At 43.6% G+C, this 17710-nt stretch overlaps 1 protein-coding gene across 1 annotated transcript in view; it reads right to left on the bottom strand.

The window, feature by feature from the left end:
• LOC139549844 (elastin-like) overlaps positions 1-17371 on the bottom strand; it is a 91116-nt gene extending 73745 nt beyond the window's left edge. The window contains exon 1 of the mRNA XM_071360584.1: positions 17079-17371. Within this exon, the coding sequence (XP_071216685.1) occupies positions 17079-17154 (76 nt within the window). The 5' untranslated portion in view covers positions 17155-17371. The remainder of the gene's footprint in view (positions 1-17078) is intronic.
• Positions 17372-17710: the final 339 nt, after the last annotated feature.

The raw sequence follows: 17710 nt of genomic DNA, 5'->3' as shown, positions 1-17710 counted from the left end.
CAAGCGGTACCGGATCGCCAAGTCTAGGTCCAAAAAGCTTCTTAACAGCTTCTACTCCCAAGCCATAAAACTCCTGAACAGCTTATCAAATGGCTACCTGGACTATTTGCATTTACGCTGCTGTTACTCTCTGTTTATTATCTATGCATAGTCACTTTACCTCTACAGTACCTACATGTAAATACTAGCTCAATTACCTCGACTAACCTGTGCCCCGCACATTGATTCTGTACCAAAACTGCATTGTTGGTTAAGGGCTTGTAAGTAAGCATTTCACTGTAAGGTCGACACCTGTTGTATTCGGTGCATGTTACAAATACATTTGAGATTTTATTAGATTTTTATTGTCAAAGTAGAATTATGTTTTTAGATTTTTTTAAACAAATTAATAGAAAATGAAAAGCTGAAATGTCTTGAATCATTAAGTATTCAACCCCTTTGCTATGGCAAGCCTAAATAAGTTCAGGAGTAAAACTTTGCTTAACAAGTCACATAATAATTTGCATGGACTCACTCTGTGTGCAATAATAGTTGTTAAGATGATTTTTGAATGACTACCTCGTCTCTCTACCCCACACATACAATTATCTGTAAGGTCCCTCAGTCGAGCAGTGAATTCCAAATACAGATTCAACCACAAAGACCAAGGAGGTTTTCCAATGCCTCACAAAGAAGAGCACATGCATCCTGCTTGCAATAAGGCACTAAAGTAAAACAGCATAAAATTGGGCAAAGAAATTAACTTTATGTCCTGAATACAAAGCGTTATGTTTGGGGCCAATCCAACACAACATATCACTGAGTACCACTCGTCATATTTTTCAAGCATGGTGGTGTCTGCATCATGTTATGGGTATGCTTGTCATTGGCAATGACTAGGGAGTTTTTTGTAGGGATAAAAATAAATGGAATAAGCTAAGAACAGAAAAGATACTCGATGAAAACCTGCTTCAGTCTGCTTTTCAACAGACACTGGGAGACAAATTCACCTTTCAGCGGGACAATAACCTAAAACACAAGGCCAAATATACACTGGAGTTGCTTACCAAGATGACATTGAATGTTCCTAAGTGGCCTAGTTACAGTTTTGACTTATATCGTCTTGAAAATATTTGGCAAGACTTGAAAATGATTGTCTAGCAAGGATCAACAACCAACTTGACAGAGGTTGAAGAGTTTTAAGAAGAATAATGTGAAAATATTGTGTGATCCAGATGTGCAAAGCTCTTAGAGACTTACTCAGAAAGACTCACAGCTACAATAACTGACAAAGGAGATTCTAACATGTATTGACTCAGGGGTGGGAATACTTATATAAATACGATATTTCTGTATTTCATTTTCAATAAATGTGCAAAAATTTTCACTTTGTCATTATGGGGCATTGTATGTAGATGGGTGACAATTTTTTGTATTTAATCCATTTTGAAATCAGGCTGTAACACAGCATATATGGAATAAGTCAAGGGGTATGAATACTTTCTGAAGGCACGGTATATAACTGAAAAAAACAGTTTGTTTGTGAATGAAATCAATGACACAATGAATGATGTAATGATTACCTTAATTCAATCAATCAATCAATCAATCAAATGTATTTATAAAGCCCTTTTTACATCAGCAGATGTCACAAAGTGCTATTCAAAAACCCAGCCTAAAACCCCAAACAGCAAACAATGCTGATTTAGTCAATGTGTAATAATTCTTTGACTATTCCACAGCAATGATCAAGCTGGCGTATGTTCTTCTAATCCATTTTCCTTGATCGTAAGACTATTGATGCCAAGCAATTTAAACCAACTGGAACTGAAAAATAAATATATTTGTGCAGGCTATGATTAGCCTAACCTTGTGCCTAACTTTGGGCCTTCACTGATGCACAATTTATTTCTTCCCAGACCATATATAGAGTAAGCAATTATACAAATCACATGGAGTGCTGGACAAGCCACTTTGTTGATTAGTCAGTGGTTAACAATTAGAAATAAAATAAGCATGCCATAAAGCATTATTAAAACTATGCAGTTACACATTCTTTCCGATTCCTCAATAAGATTTGATGAGTTATTCCCAAGAGTCTGATCCACAGCTCCGGTTTCCACACTTCAATCAATATATTTATCTAAAATAATTAATGTCTGTCATCATTTTTTTGCAGTGGTGTTTAACAATAAAATGCTTTCTAATGACCTTCAATAAATGGCTTGGAGCACTGTCTTAGAATCACATTTTAAAATCACTTTCCCAGTTTTATGTAAAGAACTCTTCTGATTGCAGTGAAAGGCTCAGTCTTAAAGGAGGCTGACATCCTGAGACCAGGATCTACAGAGCAGTGCAGCAGAGCAGAGCGGAGAAGACTCCCTGGTTCCTGGCACTAAGCAACAACAGCTATCAGACTTGTGGCGTCTGGCCTACTTTTTGTCACAGTTTAGCATTATATTTTCCAGAACGCTTAGCGAGAAAAGGGAGGGGGGAGGTGGGTCAAAGAAAGACAAGAGTGAAAAGAGTAAATCTTGATGACAGAAGAACTCCGTGCCTCTCTCCCTCCACCTTTCTTCCCCTTCTCTCCTCTCTCCCTCTGTCTGAACTCAAGGCCCCAGCCCCAGCCGCTCTGATACACACATCTGTGGAGCAGAGCATAAATGTAAAGTATGCAAAGTCAAATAAACAAATGACACACCGACGGTACTATTTTAAAAGGAGGCGGAATTCTGATCTCATCATCCCCACTAATCTTCAGCCCTCCAATGTCTCTTGGCTGAGACAGAACCTACCTACTGTACCGGGACGTTGACATAGTGCATGATCTCTCTCCTTCATAGGTTCAGAGAGACGATGTCTAGGGAAAAAAATAAGGTTTGCAACAGCTGCAAATTCCTTTTTACTTCGTAAGGTTTGAAGATTTTATAGACGATGTATTGAACATGACAGGAACGTAAGCTATGGAATGACAATTGAACTCGATTCTAAAGAAACTTACTTCATCACATCTTACACAATCTGTTAAAAGGACAGAGCAAAACTAAGTATGTAATTAGTAGTCTGCTCATTGCCCATGATAAGACTAGCATTTTCAAGGATACAGATTACTTTCAATAACCATCCAAGGTAACTTACATTTTTATGTTCAGATAAGGACATGAATAATGAGATATTTACCCAAGATTTACCCTTATTCTGGCAAGCATAAGTACACTGTAGTTCGTTACTACACACTTACAGGGTATGAAGAAAAGCACAAAATGTGTAACTTCCAGTCTTTTCTGAACCAGAAATGTCAGCTAAGTTCGAACAGGCCCCCACTACTACCATTTCATAAACTAGGCTAAAATGTATGTGGGTATGGGACCATGTCCAAAGATGATGTACTAACTTTGGTGCTAACAAAACAAAAACAAACAAAGATTTATAGAACTCCTAGGTTGACATCACTTAAACCAAGACAATAATCCATGTTACTAAAAATCATCTGTCATATGTGTTAAGCTTGGAATTTCCTCTTAATCATTTAGTTACATTTGCAAGATTGTCTATCTATATGGTGATAAAATGAACTATTGTCATAACATTGCTTTGTATTTTTATCCCTCTTTAACATGAACGAGTAACAGTATATGATTGTTTCTTATGTTACCCTCTTAATTATGCCATATGAACCATTTAATGGTGAATACCTGAGGTATTAGGAAAAATAGAAAATGCCATGAACTGGATACTCCATAACTGGAAAAGATTCCATTTATTTTTACGATGCTTTATGATTGTCATAAAACAAACACTGACAAGCCGCTCCAAACATCTGGCAGATGGAACGTTTTATAAGAGCATCAGAGATGGCTGATTTGACTGAATTTTTACAAGACAGGTTCCTTTAGGATCTGCTGCATGGGGTTCATAGTACACCTGGGAGATCAGATAATGGACAGCGGGGGGTCAAAAACTCAAATAGACTGAGGAACATTCCTGACAAGGCCCAATTGAGAGCGTTGGCCCAGCGAGACCAACCAACCGACCGCTCCCCTCACAGCTCACAAATTGAGGCCAGTATACCTGGGTTCAAATGCTATTCGAGGTCTTTCAAATACTTTGAGCATTTGCTTTAACCTGCTTGGAGTGCAAGATGGATGTGGTTTGCAGCTTTGCAATTATTCTATAGTAGTAAGAAGAAGCTGTTTTGTTAGACTTCAGTGGAGCGTTTGATATAATTGATCATAACCTATTGCAAAGAGGTGTTATGGATTTGCATCCTCTGCCTTATCATGGAGAGTTACCTATCTAATAGAACACAGAGGATTTTCATTAAAGGAAGCCTCTCTAATTCAAATTCAGTTGAGTGTGGTGTACCGCAGGGCAGCTGGCTTGGGCTATTATTGTTTTCTGTTTTTACTAATGACCTTCCACTGACCTTGAATAAAGCCTGTGTGTCTATGTACGCTGACGACTCAACAGTATACACATTGGCTACCACAGTAAAATAAATAACTGACACCCAGTTTTAGAATGGACAGTTGTTATGTACATATTGTTGTTTTATTCCTTTTCCCAATTTTCTCATTTAACTGTAACATGTATACATATTGTGTTTTTATTGTTCCTGGAAGCTGTTGCATCGTTTTTGGGACAAATCACTCGCTCAATGCTAAACCTTATTTAGATCTATTATAGAATAATGTGGGATTGTGCAAGTCGAGGAGACTAAATGTCATGTTTTGTCATTGATTATCATGTCTTGTCCCTGTGCTTCCCTTCTATTCGTTTCCCTCTGCTGGTCTTATTAGGTTCTTTCCCTCTTTCTATCCCTCTCTCTCCCCCTCCCTCTCTCCCTCTCTCGCTCTCTCTCTCTATCGTTCCGTTCCTGCTCCCAGCTGTTCCTCATTCTCCTAACTACCTCATTTACTCTTTCACACCTGTCCCCTATTTTGCCCTCTGATTAGAGCCCCTATTTCTCCCTCTGTTTTCCGCTTCTGTCCTTGTCGGATCCTTGTTTGATGTTTGCTGTTCTGTGTCCTTGTTCCGCCCTGTCGTGTTTTTGCCTTCTTCAGATGCTGCGTGTGAGCAGGTGTCTATGTCAGCTACGGCCTGTGCCCTCCCGAAGCGACCTGCAGTCTGTGGTCGCGTCTCCAGTCGTTCCTCTCTACTGACGAGAGGATTTCAGTTTTCCTGTTTTGGATTTACCTAAGATCCTAGGGTTAATAACCCACCATGTTACTCTGGGCAGCCCACTGAGTGTCGCTCCTTTCTCACCCAGTGTGATATTGTGTTCTCTCTCCAGCCCAACACATACTCAAGAGAGAGAGCTCGGATCGCTTACGTCATATCACTCCTTACTGGTCGGGCTCGGGAGTGGGGCACAGCTATCTGGGAGGCAAGGGCTGAGTGTTCTAACGATTATCAGAACTTTAAAGAGGAGATGATACGGGTTTTTGATCGTTCAGTTTTTGGGAAGGAGGCTTCCAGGGCCCTGGCTTCCCTATGTCAAGGTGATCGATCCATAACGGATTACTCTATAGAGTTTCGCACTCTTGCTGCCTCCAGTGACTGGAACGAGCCGGCGTTGCTCGCTCGTTTTCTGGAGGGACTCCACGCTGAGGTTAAGGATGAGATTCTCTCCCGGGAGGTTCCTTCCAGCGTGGACTCTTTGATTGCACTCGCCATCCGCATAGAACGACGGGTAGATCTTCGTCACCGAGCTCGTGGAAGAGAGCTCGCGTTAACGGTGTTCCCCCTCTCCGCATCTCAACCATCTCCTCCCACCGGCTCAGAGACTGAGCCCATGCAGCTGGGAGGTATTCGCATCTCGACTAAGGAGAGGGAACGGAGAATCACCAACCGCCTTTGCCTCTATTGCGGTTCTGCTGGACATTTTGTCATGTCATGTCCAGTAAAAGCCAGAGCTCATCAGTAAGCGGAGGGCTACTGGTGAGCGCTACTACTCAGGTCTCTCCATCAAGATCCTGTACTACCTTGTCGGTCCATCTACGCTGGACCGGTTCGGCTGCTTCCTGCAGTGCCTTGATAGACTCTGGGGCTGAGGGTTGTTTTATGGACGAAGCATGGGCTCGGAAACATGACATTCCTCTCAGACAGTTAGGGAAGCCCACGCCCATGTTCGCCTTAGATGGTAGTCTTCTCCCCAGTATCAGATGTGAGACACTACCTTTAACCCTCACAGTATCTGGTAACCACAGTGAGACCATTTCCTTTTTGATTTTTCGTTCACCTTTTACACCTGTTGTTTTGGGTCATCCCTGGCTAGTATGTCATAATCCTTCTATTAATTGGTCTAGTAATTCTATCCTATCCTGGAACGTTTCTTGTCATGTGAAGTGTTTAATGTCTGCTATCCCTCCTGTTTCTTCTGTCCCCTCTTCTCAGGAGGAACCTGGTGATTTGACAGGAGTGCCGGAGGAATATCATGATCTGCGCACGGTCTTCAGTCGGTCCAGAGCCAACTCTCTTCCTCCTCACCGGTCGTATGATTGTTGTATTGATCTCCTTCCGGGGACCACTCCCCCTCGGGGTAGACTATACTCTCTGTCGGCTCCCGAACGTAAGGCTCTCGAGGATTATCTGTCTGTTTCTCTCGACGCCGGTACCGTGGTGCCTTCTTCCTCTCCCGCCGGAGCGGGGGTTTTTTTTGTTAAGAAGAAGGACGGTACTCTGCGCCCCTGCGTGGATTATCGAGGGCTGAATGACATAACGGTTAAGAATCGTTATCCGCTTCCCCTTATGTCGTCAGCCTTCGAGATTCTGCAGGGAGCCAGGTTCTTTACTAAGTTGGACCTTCGTAACGCTTACCATCTCGTGCGCATCAGAGAGGGGGACGAGTGGAAAACGGCGTTTAACACTCCGTTAGGGCATTTTGAATACCGGGTTCTGCCGTTCGGTCTCGCTAATGCTCCAGCTGTCTTTCAGGCATTAGTTAATGATGTACTGAGAGACATGCTGAACATCTTTGTTTTCGTTTACCTTGACGATATCCTGATTTTTTCACCGTCACTCGAGATTCATGTTCAGCACGTTCGACGTGTACTCCAGCGCCTTTTAGAGAATTGTCTCTACGTGAAGGCTGAGAAGTGCGCCTTTCATGTCTCCTCTGTCACATTTCTCGGTTCTGTTATTTCCGCTGAAGGCATTCAGATGGATCCCGCTAAGGTCCAGGCTGTCAGCGATTGGCCCGTTCCTAAGTCACGTGTCGAGTTGCAGCGCTTTCTCGGTTTCGCTAATTTCTATCGGCGTTTCATTCGTAATTTCGGTCAAGTGGCTGCCCCTCTCACAGCTCTGACTTCTGTCAAGACGTGCTTTAAGTGGTCCGGTTCCGCCCAGGGAGCTTTTGATCTCCTCAAGAAGCGTTTTACATCCGCTCCTATCCTTGTTACTCCTGACGTCACTAAACAATTCATTGTCGAGGTTGACGCTTCAGAGGTGGGCGTGGGAGCCATTCTGTCCCAGCGCTTCCATTCTGACGATAAGGTCCATCCTTGCGCTTATTTTTCTCATCGCCTGTCGCCATCGGAACGCAACTATGATGTGAGTAACCGCGAACTGCTCGCCATCCGCTTAGCCATAGGCGAATGGCGACAGTGGTTGGAGGGGGCGACCGTCCCTTTTGTCGTTTGGACTGACCATAAGAACCTTGAGTACATCCGTTCTGCCAAACGACTTAATGCACGTCAAGCTCGTTGGGCGTTGTTTTTCGCTCGTTTCGAGTTCGTGATTTCTTATCGCCCGGGAAATAAGAACACCAAGCCTGATGCCTTATCCCGTCTCTTTAGTTCTTCTGTGGCTTCTACCGACCCCGAGGGGATTCTCCCTGAAGGGCGTGTTGTCGGGTTGACTGTCTGGGGAATTGAGAGACAGGTAAAGCAAGCACTCACTCACACTGCGTCGCCGCGCGCTTGTCCTAGTAACCTTCTGTTTCGTTCCTGTCTCTACTCGTCTGGCTGTTCTTCAGTGGGCTCACTCAGCCAAGTTAGCTGGCCACCCCGGCGTTCGGGGTACGCTTGCTTCTATTCGCCAGCGGTTTTGGTGGCCTACTCAGGAGCGTGACACGCGCCGTTTCGTGGCTGCTTGTTCGGACTGCGCGCAGACTAAGTCAGGTAACTCTCCTCCTGCCGGTCGTCTCAGACCGCTTCCCATTCCTTCTCGACCATGGTCTCACATCGCCTTAGACTTTATTACCGGTCTGCCTTCGTCTGCGGGGAAGACTGTGATTCTTACGGTTGTCGATAGGTTCTCTAAGGCGGCACATTTCATTCCCCTCGCTAAGCTTCCTTCCGCTAAGGAGACGGCACAAATCATCATTGAGAATGTGTTCAGAATTCATGGCCTCCCGTTAGACGCCGTTTCAGACAGAGGCCCGCAATTCACGTCACAGTTTTGGAGGGAGTTCTGTCGTTTGATTGGTGCTTCCGTCAGTCTCTCTTCCGGGTTTCATCCCCAGTCTAACGGTCAAGCAGAAAGGGCCAATCAGTCGATTGGTCGCATATTACGCAGCCTTTCTTTTCGAAACCCTGCGTCTTGGGCAGAACAGCTCCCCTGGGCAGAATACGCTCACAACTCGCTTCCTTCGTCTGCTACCGGGCTATCTCCGTTTCAGAGTAGTCTTGGGTACCAGCCTCCTCTGTTCTCGTCCCAGCTCGCCGAGTCCAGCGTTCCCTCCGCTCAGGCTTTTGTCCAACGTTGTGAGCGCACCTGGAGGAGGTCAGGTCTGCACTTTGCCGTTACAGGGCGCAGACTGTGAGAGCCGCCAATAAACGTAGGATTAAGAGTCCTAGGTATTGTCGCGGTCAGAGAGTGTGGCTTTCCACTCGTAACCTTCCCCTTACGACAGCTTCTCGCAAGTTGACTCCGCGGTTCATTGGTCCGTTCCGTGTCTCTCAGGTCGTCAATCCTGTCGCTGTGCGACTGCTTCTTCCGCGACATCTTCGTCGCGTCCACCCTGTCTTCCATGTCTCCTGTGTCAAGCCTTTTCTTCGCGCCCCCGTTCGTCTTCCCTCCCCCCCCCCCCGTCCTTGTCGAGGGCACACCTATTTACAAGGTACGGAAGATCATGGACATGCGTTCTCGGGGACGTGGTCACCAGTACTTAGTGGATTGGGAGGGTTACGGTCCTGAGGAGAGGAGTTGGGTTCCATCTCGGGACGTGCTGGACCGTTCGTTGATTGATGATTTCCTCCGTTGCCGCCAGGGTTCCTCTTCGAGTGCGCCAGGAGGCGCTCGGTGAGTGGGGGGGTACTGTCATGTTTTGTCATTGATTATCATGTCTTGTCCCTGTGCTTCCCTTCTATTCGTTTCCCTCTGCTGGTCTTATTAGGTTCTTTCCCTCTTTCTATCCCTCTCTCTCCCCCTCCCCCTCTCCCTCTCTCGTTCTCTCTCTCTATCGTTCCGTTCCTGCTCCCAGCTGTTCCTCATTCTCCTAACTACCTCATTTACTCTTTCACACCTGTCCCCTATTTTGCCCTCTGATTAGAGCCCCTATTTCTCCCTCTGTTTTCCGCTTCCGTCCTTGTCGGATCCTTGTTTGATGTTTGCTGTTCTGTGTCCTTGTTCCGCCCTGTCGTGTTTTTGCCTTCTTCAGATGCTGCGTGTGAGCAGGTGTCTATGTCAGCTACGGCCTGTGCCCTCCCGAAGCGACCTGCAGTCTGTGGTCGCGTCTCCAGTCGTTCCTCTCTACTGACGAGAGGATTTCAGTTTTCCTGTTTTGGATTTACCTAAGATAATATCCAGGAGTATCGTTTTTTGTTTAAGACTGGAATAAAGACTCTGTTTCTATTAAGTCGCTTTTGGGTCCTCATTCACCAGCATAACACTAAACTGCTGTCTGTATCCCTAGATAGCAAGCTGTCATGGTCAAAATATATAGACTCAATGGTTGCTAAAATGGGAAGAGGTCTCTCCATGATAAGGCGTTGCTCAGCTTTCTTGACATCTCAGTCGACCAGACAGATCCTACAGGCCCTAGTTTTGTCGCACTGGGACTACTACCCAGTTGTGTGGTCATGTGCGGCAAAGACGGGAATATGTTAAATTGCAGTTGGTGCAGAACAGAGCAGCACTTAGATATACACGGAGGGCGAATGTCAGTAACATGCATATCAATCTCTCCTGGCTCAAAGTTGAGGAGAGATTGACTGCATCACTATTGCTCTTTGTGCGAGGTGTTGATGTGTTGAAGGTACCGAACTGTCTGTTGAAGCAGTTGGCACACAGTTTGGACACTCATCAGTACAACACAATACATGCAATCAGAGGTCTCTTCACAGTCCCCAGGTCCAGAACAGAGGCTGAGAAACACACAGTATTAAATAGAGCCATGACTACATGGAACTCTCTGACACCCCATTAACTCAAGCTAGCAACAAAACCAGATTTAAAAAATTTATAAAAGAACACCTTATGGCAAAATGGGGACTGTGAAGAGACACAGACATTTTTATATATTTTGTATTGTAATTTTAACTGTATTATCTATTGTATTATGTAGGTGGCAGGCCTTGTAGAAGTCTTGACTTGTGCGAGCCGGTACGGTTCATAGGGCAGGGGACATCTCCTGTTTCTGAAGCGTAAGGAAGAGGCAGGACGTTATGTAGAGTTATGTATATTATGCATTTTATTTGTTCTTTTGTTTTCTGTTTGGACCCCAGGAAGAGTAGCCATTATCTTGACAGTGACTATTTGGGGATCCCAATAAAATACTAAATACTATTGATTCCTTCGCAACAGTCAAGCTTAATCAAGCCCAGCTAAGGTATTGGAAATGATTTTGAACCCAGGTTTGGGGGCCAGGCCTGCTAGTCACATTGCTGTTCAGTATGGCCGGAATGAATCATCTGGGTTAGGTAAGTGTGCTTCTTTGTTGAGCATTTGGCACCAGTTGCCCGCAGACCAAACATCTTCAGGGAGATGCTTGTGTGGTTGACATTTACCCACTACCGAAACCATGAGAATAAACAAACCACGAAACAATACTTGTTCCCTCACCATGGTAAGGGCTTATGGTGATTAGGGCAGTGCTGTGTAATGTTGTACTGTAGTGTTTTTTTCCGAAGATTTCATGTCAAGTCTTTACGATCAACCTGTGGCATTACAGTTGTGAGCATGTTAAAGCACAAACCCTATAACGTCAGACATACATTTGTAAATGGGTTGCATTAAACAGCCTATCTGTGTTACATAGACTCACATAATAAAAGTGTGTGTTATGTACAGAACAGTCATGGAGCTACGGTACTCCTTGGACATTTCCAGTGCTCTCCTTTTGAAATACGCGTCTATTAAACCAACTCTTCCATCTCAAATCTGGTCTGGTTTGGTTTCTACAACACTCGTACCGGCAGAAATCGGCATGCTCAAAATCTACAACCAGTGTGTCAGTAATGACTCCATACTACATGTTCTGTAAGCGCTTCAGATGTTTGGATAAGCGATTTCCCAGCCATGCTATCCTGTTCTAAAATGGCTCTGGGAGAGAGAGAGAGTGTAGCAGTGAGAGAGCATGTTTTAATATAAAACTGCCAAAGACGGATAGAATGTCAGCGCTGTTAACAGTCCTGCCAGTGAGTGTGTGAGAGGAATGAATAAACACGGCAGAATGAGAGTCTTATCTTCAGTAGCGGCCTCAGGGTGCTCCTGCCAGCGACCCAGGAGCCCCTGCTCACTCTGGCTCTGAAAGGGGTCACGGAGCAACAATGAAGGCACGGCCTGGTTCTCAGAGTGTAACTCAAGACTAGGGTTGCAAAGCTACCGGTAATTTAGCAAAGGTACCGGAACATTCAATAATTTTGGTAATTAACATACAGTTTGGACACACCTACTCATTCAAGGGTTTTTCTTTATTTTTACTATTTTCTACATTGTAGAATAATAGTGAAGACATCAAAACTATAAAATAACACATATGGAATCATGTAGTAAGCAAAAAGTGTTTAACAAATCAAAATATATTTTATTTTTTAGATTCTTCAAAGTAGCCACCATTTTTCTTGATGACAGCTTTGCACACTCTTGGCATTCTCTCAACCAGCTTCATGAGGTAGTCACTTGGAATACTTTTAAATTAAAAGTACATTTTTTATGCGTTTGAGCCAATCAGTTGTAGAGGTGGTATACAGAAGATAGCCCTATTTGGTAAAAGACCAAGTCCATATTACGGCAAGAACTGCTCAAATAAGCAAAGAGAAACAACAGTCAATCATTACTTTAAGACCTAAAGGTCAGTCAATCCGGAAAATGTGAAGAACTTTGAAAGTTTATTCAAGTGCAGTCGCAAACACCATCAAGCGCTATGATGAAACTGGCTCTCATGAGGTCCGCCACAGGATAGGAAGACCCAGAGTGTCACGTGTCCAGAAAGGTGCTTCACTCACAAACACACATCTCCAATAAATAACTAGAGAGCTACTGCAAAGCTCAACAGAGAAGATCAGAGTCGAGATAATCAGATTGGGAATCTACCAACCAAACCAGCGGTGAAGCAGGGGCAACACAACACAGCACAGAAAGCCAGGGCAATTCATCACCAGTCTGCCCAACCGACAGGCGAGGTGTGCCATTCAATCTGCCATGATTTCATTCACCTTCAACTGCGGCCAGGAGAGTGTCACTGACGGAGAGAACTAACGGATTAGAATCCTCTGAAGTCCTGAAAGCCTGAGCTTCGGCGCCAAAAGAGGCAAACTGACTTCCAGGGCTTCCAGGCAGCACTGCATGCAGAGCAAAACTCACAGACTCTTCTTAATTCTTATGAGACTGGCTGGAAGGAAATTAACAGAGTTGGTGGAACTTTCGTTATTCTTTATCCTCTGCCGGCATCTGCATGCTTGTCAGGGTTGTGTCATTAACAGTGTTGGTCATAAAACAGAAACTAATGACTCTGGCACTGTTTTTGAAACCCGTCATTGACTGGAATTGTCTGAACTAAAGTGACAGAGTACACTGAGGTGTGAACTGAAACATTGATATCTGATACACTTCTTGGCAATTTAGCATGTAAAAGAGTGAACAAACTCTGATTACATTACTTTGTGTGACTAAGTACAGAAAAGAGATGGACGGTTGAGAGAAGAGTTTGTCGAATGCCAGGATAGTTATTAATCCCAGAGGGATTGGCAGTAGCATTGGAAGCTGACAGAATGTTTGGTCTTTCCTTCACAGGTCTCATACTATCCAGATACTTCAGGGTAAACATCGGATGGGTGTGGATACCACATGAATGACCATTAATGAAAAGGTAATTAGCCAATTTAGGTCAAACGAAACGTGCTCAGAGCAGGCAGTTTTACAGAGAGATCTTGATTGAACTGTAGTCTCTACATTACATTTAGTCTGACTATGCCCTTTATAGTGTAGTACTTTTGACCAGGGCACACAGGGCTCTAGTCAAAAGTAGTGCATTATATAGGGAATAGGGTTCCATTTGGGACTGTGTCTTTGAGGAAGAGGCCTCTTAACTCCATCTGTCTCTTCTCAGATTTATTTTGATCAGAATAACATCCCATTCTCACTCTATCCGTCTGACAGATGGTGTTTGTTTGTAGGAAATTATTTATTTATTGAGGGCTCCCGAGTGGCACAGCGGTCTAAGGCACTTCATCTCAGTGCTAGAGGCGTCACTACAGACCCTGGTTTGATCCCGGGCTGTATCACAACCATCCATGATCGGGAGACCCATCGGGAGATGCACAATTGGCCCAGCGTCGTCCGGGTTAGGGGAGGGTTTGGCCGTCATTGTAAAATAAGAATTTGTTTTTAACTGACTTGCCTAGTTAAATAAAGGTTAAATAAAAAAATTTAAAGGTCAGAGGAACTGATGACACATTTCAGCAGTCTGCCACAGTACATGCTCAGGGATACCAGACAGAGTCATATCACAACTGACAAGCTGCATATTTATTTCCCAACTCCTTCCCTGACGTTCCCTCATGCGTCATAACTCATTCACACTCGCAAAAAAAATGCTCCTCGATCCCATTCTCATGATAACTGTCCAAAGAATGAGCAAGCAGAGTTCTTTTTGGGTGAAAACCCTCTTAAAAAGGTGATTGGGTGTTAATGGGGTTTGCATTACTTTCAGATAATTGACACTTACTTGGAACGAGCTAGAGGGTTTCTTAACTTTCCAGCCAGAGACAGCTGGAGTTGGTTTCAGCACCTCAGAACAGGTTTGATAGGGATGGATTTTACGTTCACTGAAGATCAAAGTTTGGCTCCTAAGCCAATATTGATATTCGCTGGCCCCTCCGTCCGTATGCTGTAAATTCTCTCTGAGCTGAGCTGCTGCTCTCTAAAGCTGAACTGAGCTCTGTTTGTTTCAGACGAGGCAATTGGCTCACCAGTTTAGGTCAGTGCAAAGAAGAGTTGGAAGAAAACTGCTGTGACGGCAAAAACGGAAAACACAATATTAGATGAGCAAATATATTACTGAAGAGATCCACAGTCCTCAGATCCACAGGCTCTGGGCAGTTTTCCTATACATTCAAATATCACAGGTGCTTAACAGGTGAATGGGGCTTCTATTGACCTGTAAGTTAACGTGCCATCCAATAAAGTCTAATAAAGAGGAGACAGCTTGGAAAAACCACAAAGTCACGTAAAAACCTATGTATCAATCATCATAAACGCGTATGTCATGTCAAAATGAGATTAATTTGTCATAAGGTGGTTATAACAGGTGTCTGACATGTCACATTGCTGATATATTACTGTGTGTACAGTTTATGATGAATCACCTCGGTTAAATTTGACCATTTACTCCTATCACACTCATCAACATCGCAGATCCGGCCACTGATTTAAGATACAGTTAAATATAAGACTATATAAGGGCAAAATATTCCAGTCAGGGGTTTTAAAATGGACTGTAGCAGCTCCACCATCTATAACTCTATCTGACACAGTTAGAGAGAATAATAGCTCAGACTCAGATACTAACAGCTGGGGAACAGAAGATACATGCATTCTTTTTGGGCAAATAAATACATTTTGAAAAGAGCTGGCTTGGCTTGAAGAGATCAGACTGCAGTGCAGAACTTCAACATGCTTTCCAACTGGAAGGACTAAACAACTCTGGCTGCTCGCATAAACAAAACAAAAACAATATCAAAGTAGGGAGGGAAAGAGGAGAAAGTGGAAACTCCTCGCAGCTTGAAGGAAAGAGTGAACGACGTACGCAGCTCTGAGCAATCACTGACCCTTTCTCTCTCTTTGCCCTCCCTCTTTCTCTCTCTCTCCCTCTCTCTCTGTACAAAAAGATAAGCTGTTGTCCGCCCCAAACTTGGTTAGAAATGAATACCTCAGACCACATGCTGTGGAACAGAGGAATCTCACACACACACACACACACACACACACACACACACACACACACACACACACACACACACACACACACACACACACACACACACACACACACACACACACACACACACACACACACACACACACACACACACACACACACACACACTCACGTTCAGATCCACACCGCCGTTCACATGGGAATTCATTATGGGTAATTCTACATGACGTAGCTGACGGGAAAGAGGGACCAGTTGGAGTTATGCATTGCACACTAACATGCTGTAGTAATGTATGGGATTCGGCTTTACATTACAGTAAAGCTACACAGAACTCCCCTCCGGTGCTTGAAGCCAGGGGCGTATTCATTACAGAAACAGTTTACTGTTTAAGAACCAAACGGAAAACGAAAGTTTCTATTGGACAAATTCAGGTAGGTCCCTCCCCATTTTGTTCCGTTTGCTTCCGTTTAATAAATGTTTTGCTACAGAATCGGCGTATTTCATTCACACTCAAAACACTGAAACCTGTTGGAAACAGTCTTCTCTAGAAACCAAACATACTGTATGTCAATTTGCGCTAAGCCAGGTCACTCATATTTCTGTATTTCTGTGTTTAGGATATATATATTTTATTGTTCACTCTTCCTAGTGAGCACTTCCAACATAAGCCAGTTCCTGGACAGTTCCTCCATCTTTATCTGAAATTGTATAAATTCAAGAAACAATTTTAGAGGTCCGAATAAAATGTTTGTTTAGGCTTTATAACCACCACAATCATTTCATTTCACTTTTAAATTTAAGCTATCATGTTGTTGTTTAAGTCAACATATAAAATCAAGTTGAAAATATTGCTGGAGATCCAATTGTTGGATCAATATTACCATGTGTGACACAGATTTTCGCAAAGACTACCTTTTATATCCTCAATATAAATCCTTTACAATTCTTAAAATAGAAATATGTACCTAATAAAGAAATGAGCCAGACTGCATAAAGTACAGTTATGATATATGTAGTTAGACACTGAATCTGCCTTTAGAAAGACAATCCTCTCTAAAAATACCACAACAACAACTCTAACCCTGCAGGCATAAATACTGTATCTGGTCCAAAACCTGGACAATATTAGCCACAACTACAAGAACACAAAGCACATGCAAATATGGAGCAGATTACCATTGTGTGTTTTAAGTGAGTGGTAGATCTGCAATGCAATGGAACAGAATGTTGTTATCTTGAACTTCATGCAATGGAAAGTTGGGGCTTTTAAAATCTTTGACACTTGTACAGAGAGTCAGATAGAATCAACATGACTGAATAGTCATAAGTGCTACTTTCAAAATAAATATTCAGTTCGAAGTATGGTTTATATTTTAGATGCAAACATTTTGAGGGTATTTGAGAGAAACAAAAAACATGTTTTATGGAAAAAAGGTTTTGCATAGGAATTGCGTGAATTTTGCACAGAAATAAGTTATCTGAATTGCTTTCTAGACAGGTCCTCTTTAGCAGGGTTTGCAGGCAAAATAAACAAGACAAGACTGGGTCAGTGGATATCAGTGCATGCATGACAAATATCCCATACACTTTATGAAATAGGCAGAACTGCACACACAACAAAGAGGTTGGAGTGGTTAAAGTCCTCTGTGTAACAACTGAGAAGAGCAAAGAGAAACACAGAGACATAGACCTGCACCTGTTCTAAAATACCTGCACCCTAAGCCTGCTATCTAGGTAGCAGAGGTCATTGCTGAGTTCACCTAGGCACACACCTACCTCCTTGAAGAGAGGGCTGAATCAGAGATAGGTAGAAGAAACCATGAAGGAGTGATAGAACCATTCTGTTAGCCATCTCGCTCCACAATGCACCACCCCTCTCCCTATCGGCTGGTTTTATTCTCCTCAAGCTAATTACCAATAACCAGAGGTCTTCAAGTACAAAAGAAAGAAAAACAATTTTTTTTTTAAAGTGGAAAAAAAAGAGAAAAGATATGGGCCACTACGTAATTTAGAGAGGGCAAAGACTTTTGGTTCAATGGATCACTTCGCTTTTTCCCTCCCCTATGTCTGATGTTGCTGTTTTTATTCTGGTCACTCCTGCCAACAGTGCAGGCTCTGCTGCCAGAGAGAGAGAGAGAGAGAGAGAGAGAGAGAGAGAAGGGGGGAGAAAAAAGAAAGAGAGAGGGAAGGAGAGAGAGAGAGGCAGAAGGAGAGACCCCCCTCCTTCCCACCCCCCTCATCCAAAAGGAATTGCACTGTCTGCCAGACATTTGCATGGATTCAGAGAGGACTTATGTTTTAAAGTACACAGTGAGAGAGACAGAGACAGAGAGATACAGGGAGAGAGAGTAAGAGAGAGACTGGGGAAGAGAAAGAGAGGGAGAGTAAACCAGTGAACAAATCTTGGG

The sequence above is a fragment of the Salvelinus alpinus genome, chromosome 22 (genome assembly GCF_045679555.1).
Source record: "Salvelinus alpinus chromosome 22, SLU_Salpinus.1, whole genome shotgun sequence".
Lineage (NCBI taxonomy): Eukaryota > Metazoa > Chordata > Actinopteri > Salmoniformes > Salmonidae > Salvelinus > Salvelinus alpinus.
This window is presented reverse-complemented; position numbering and strand designations above follow the sequence as displayed.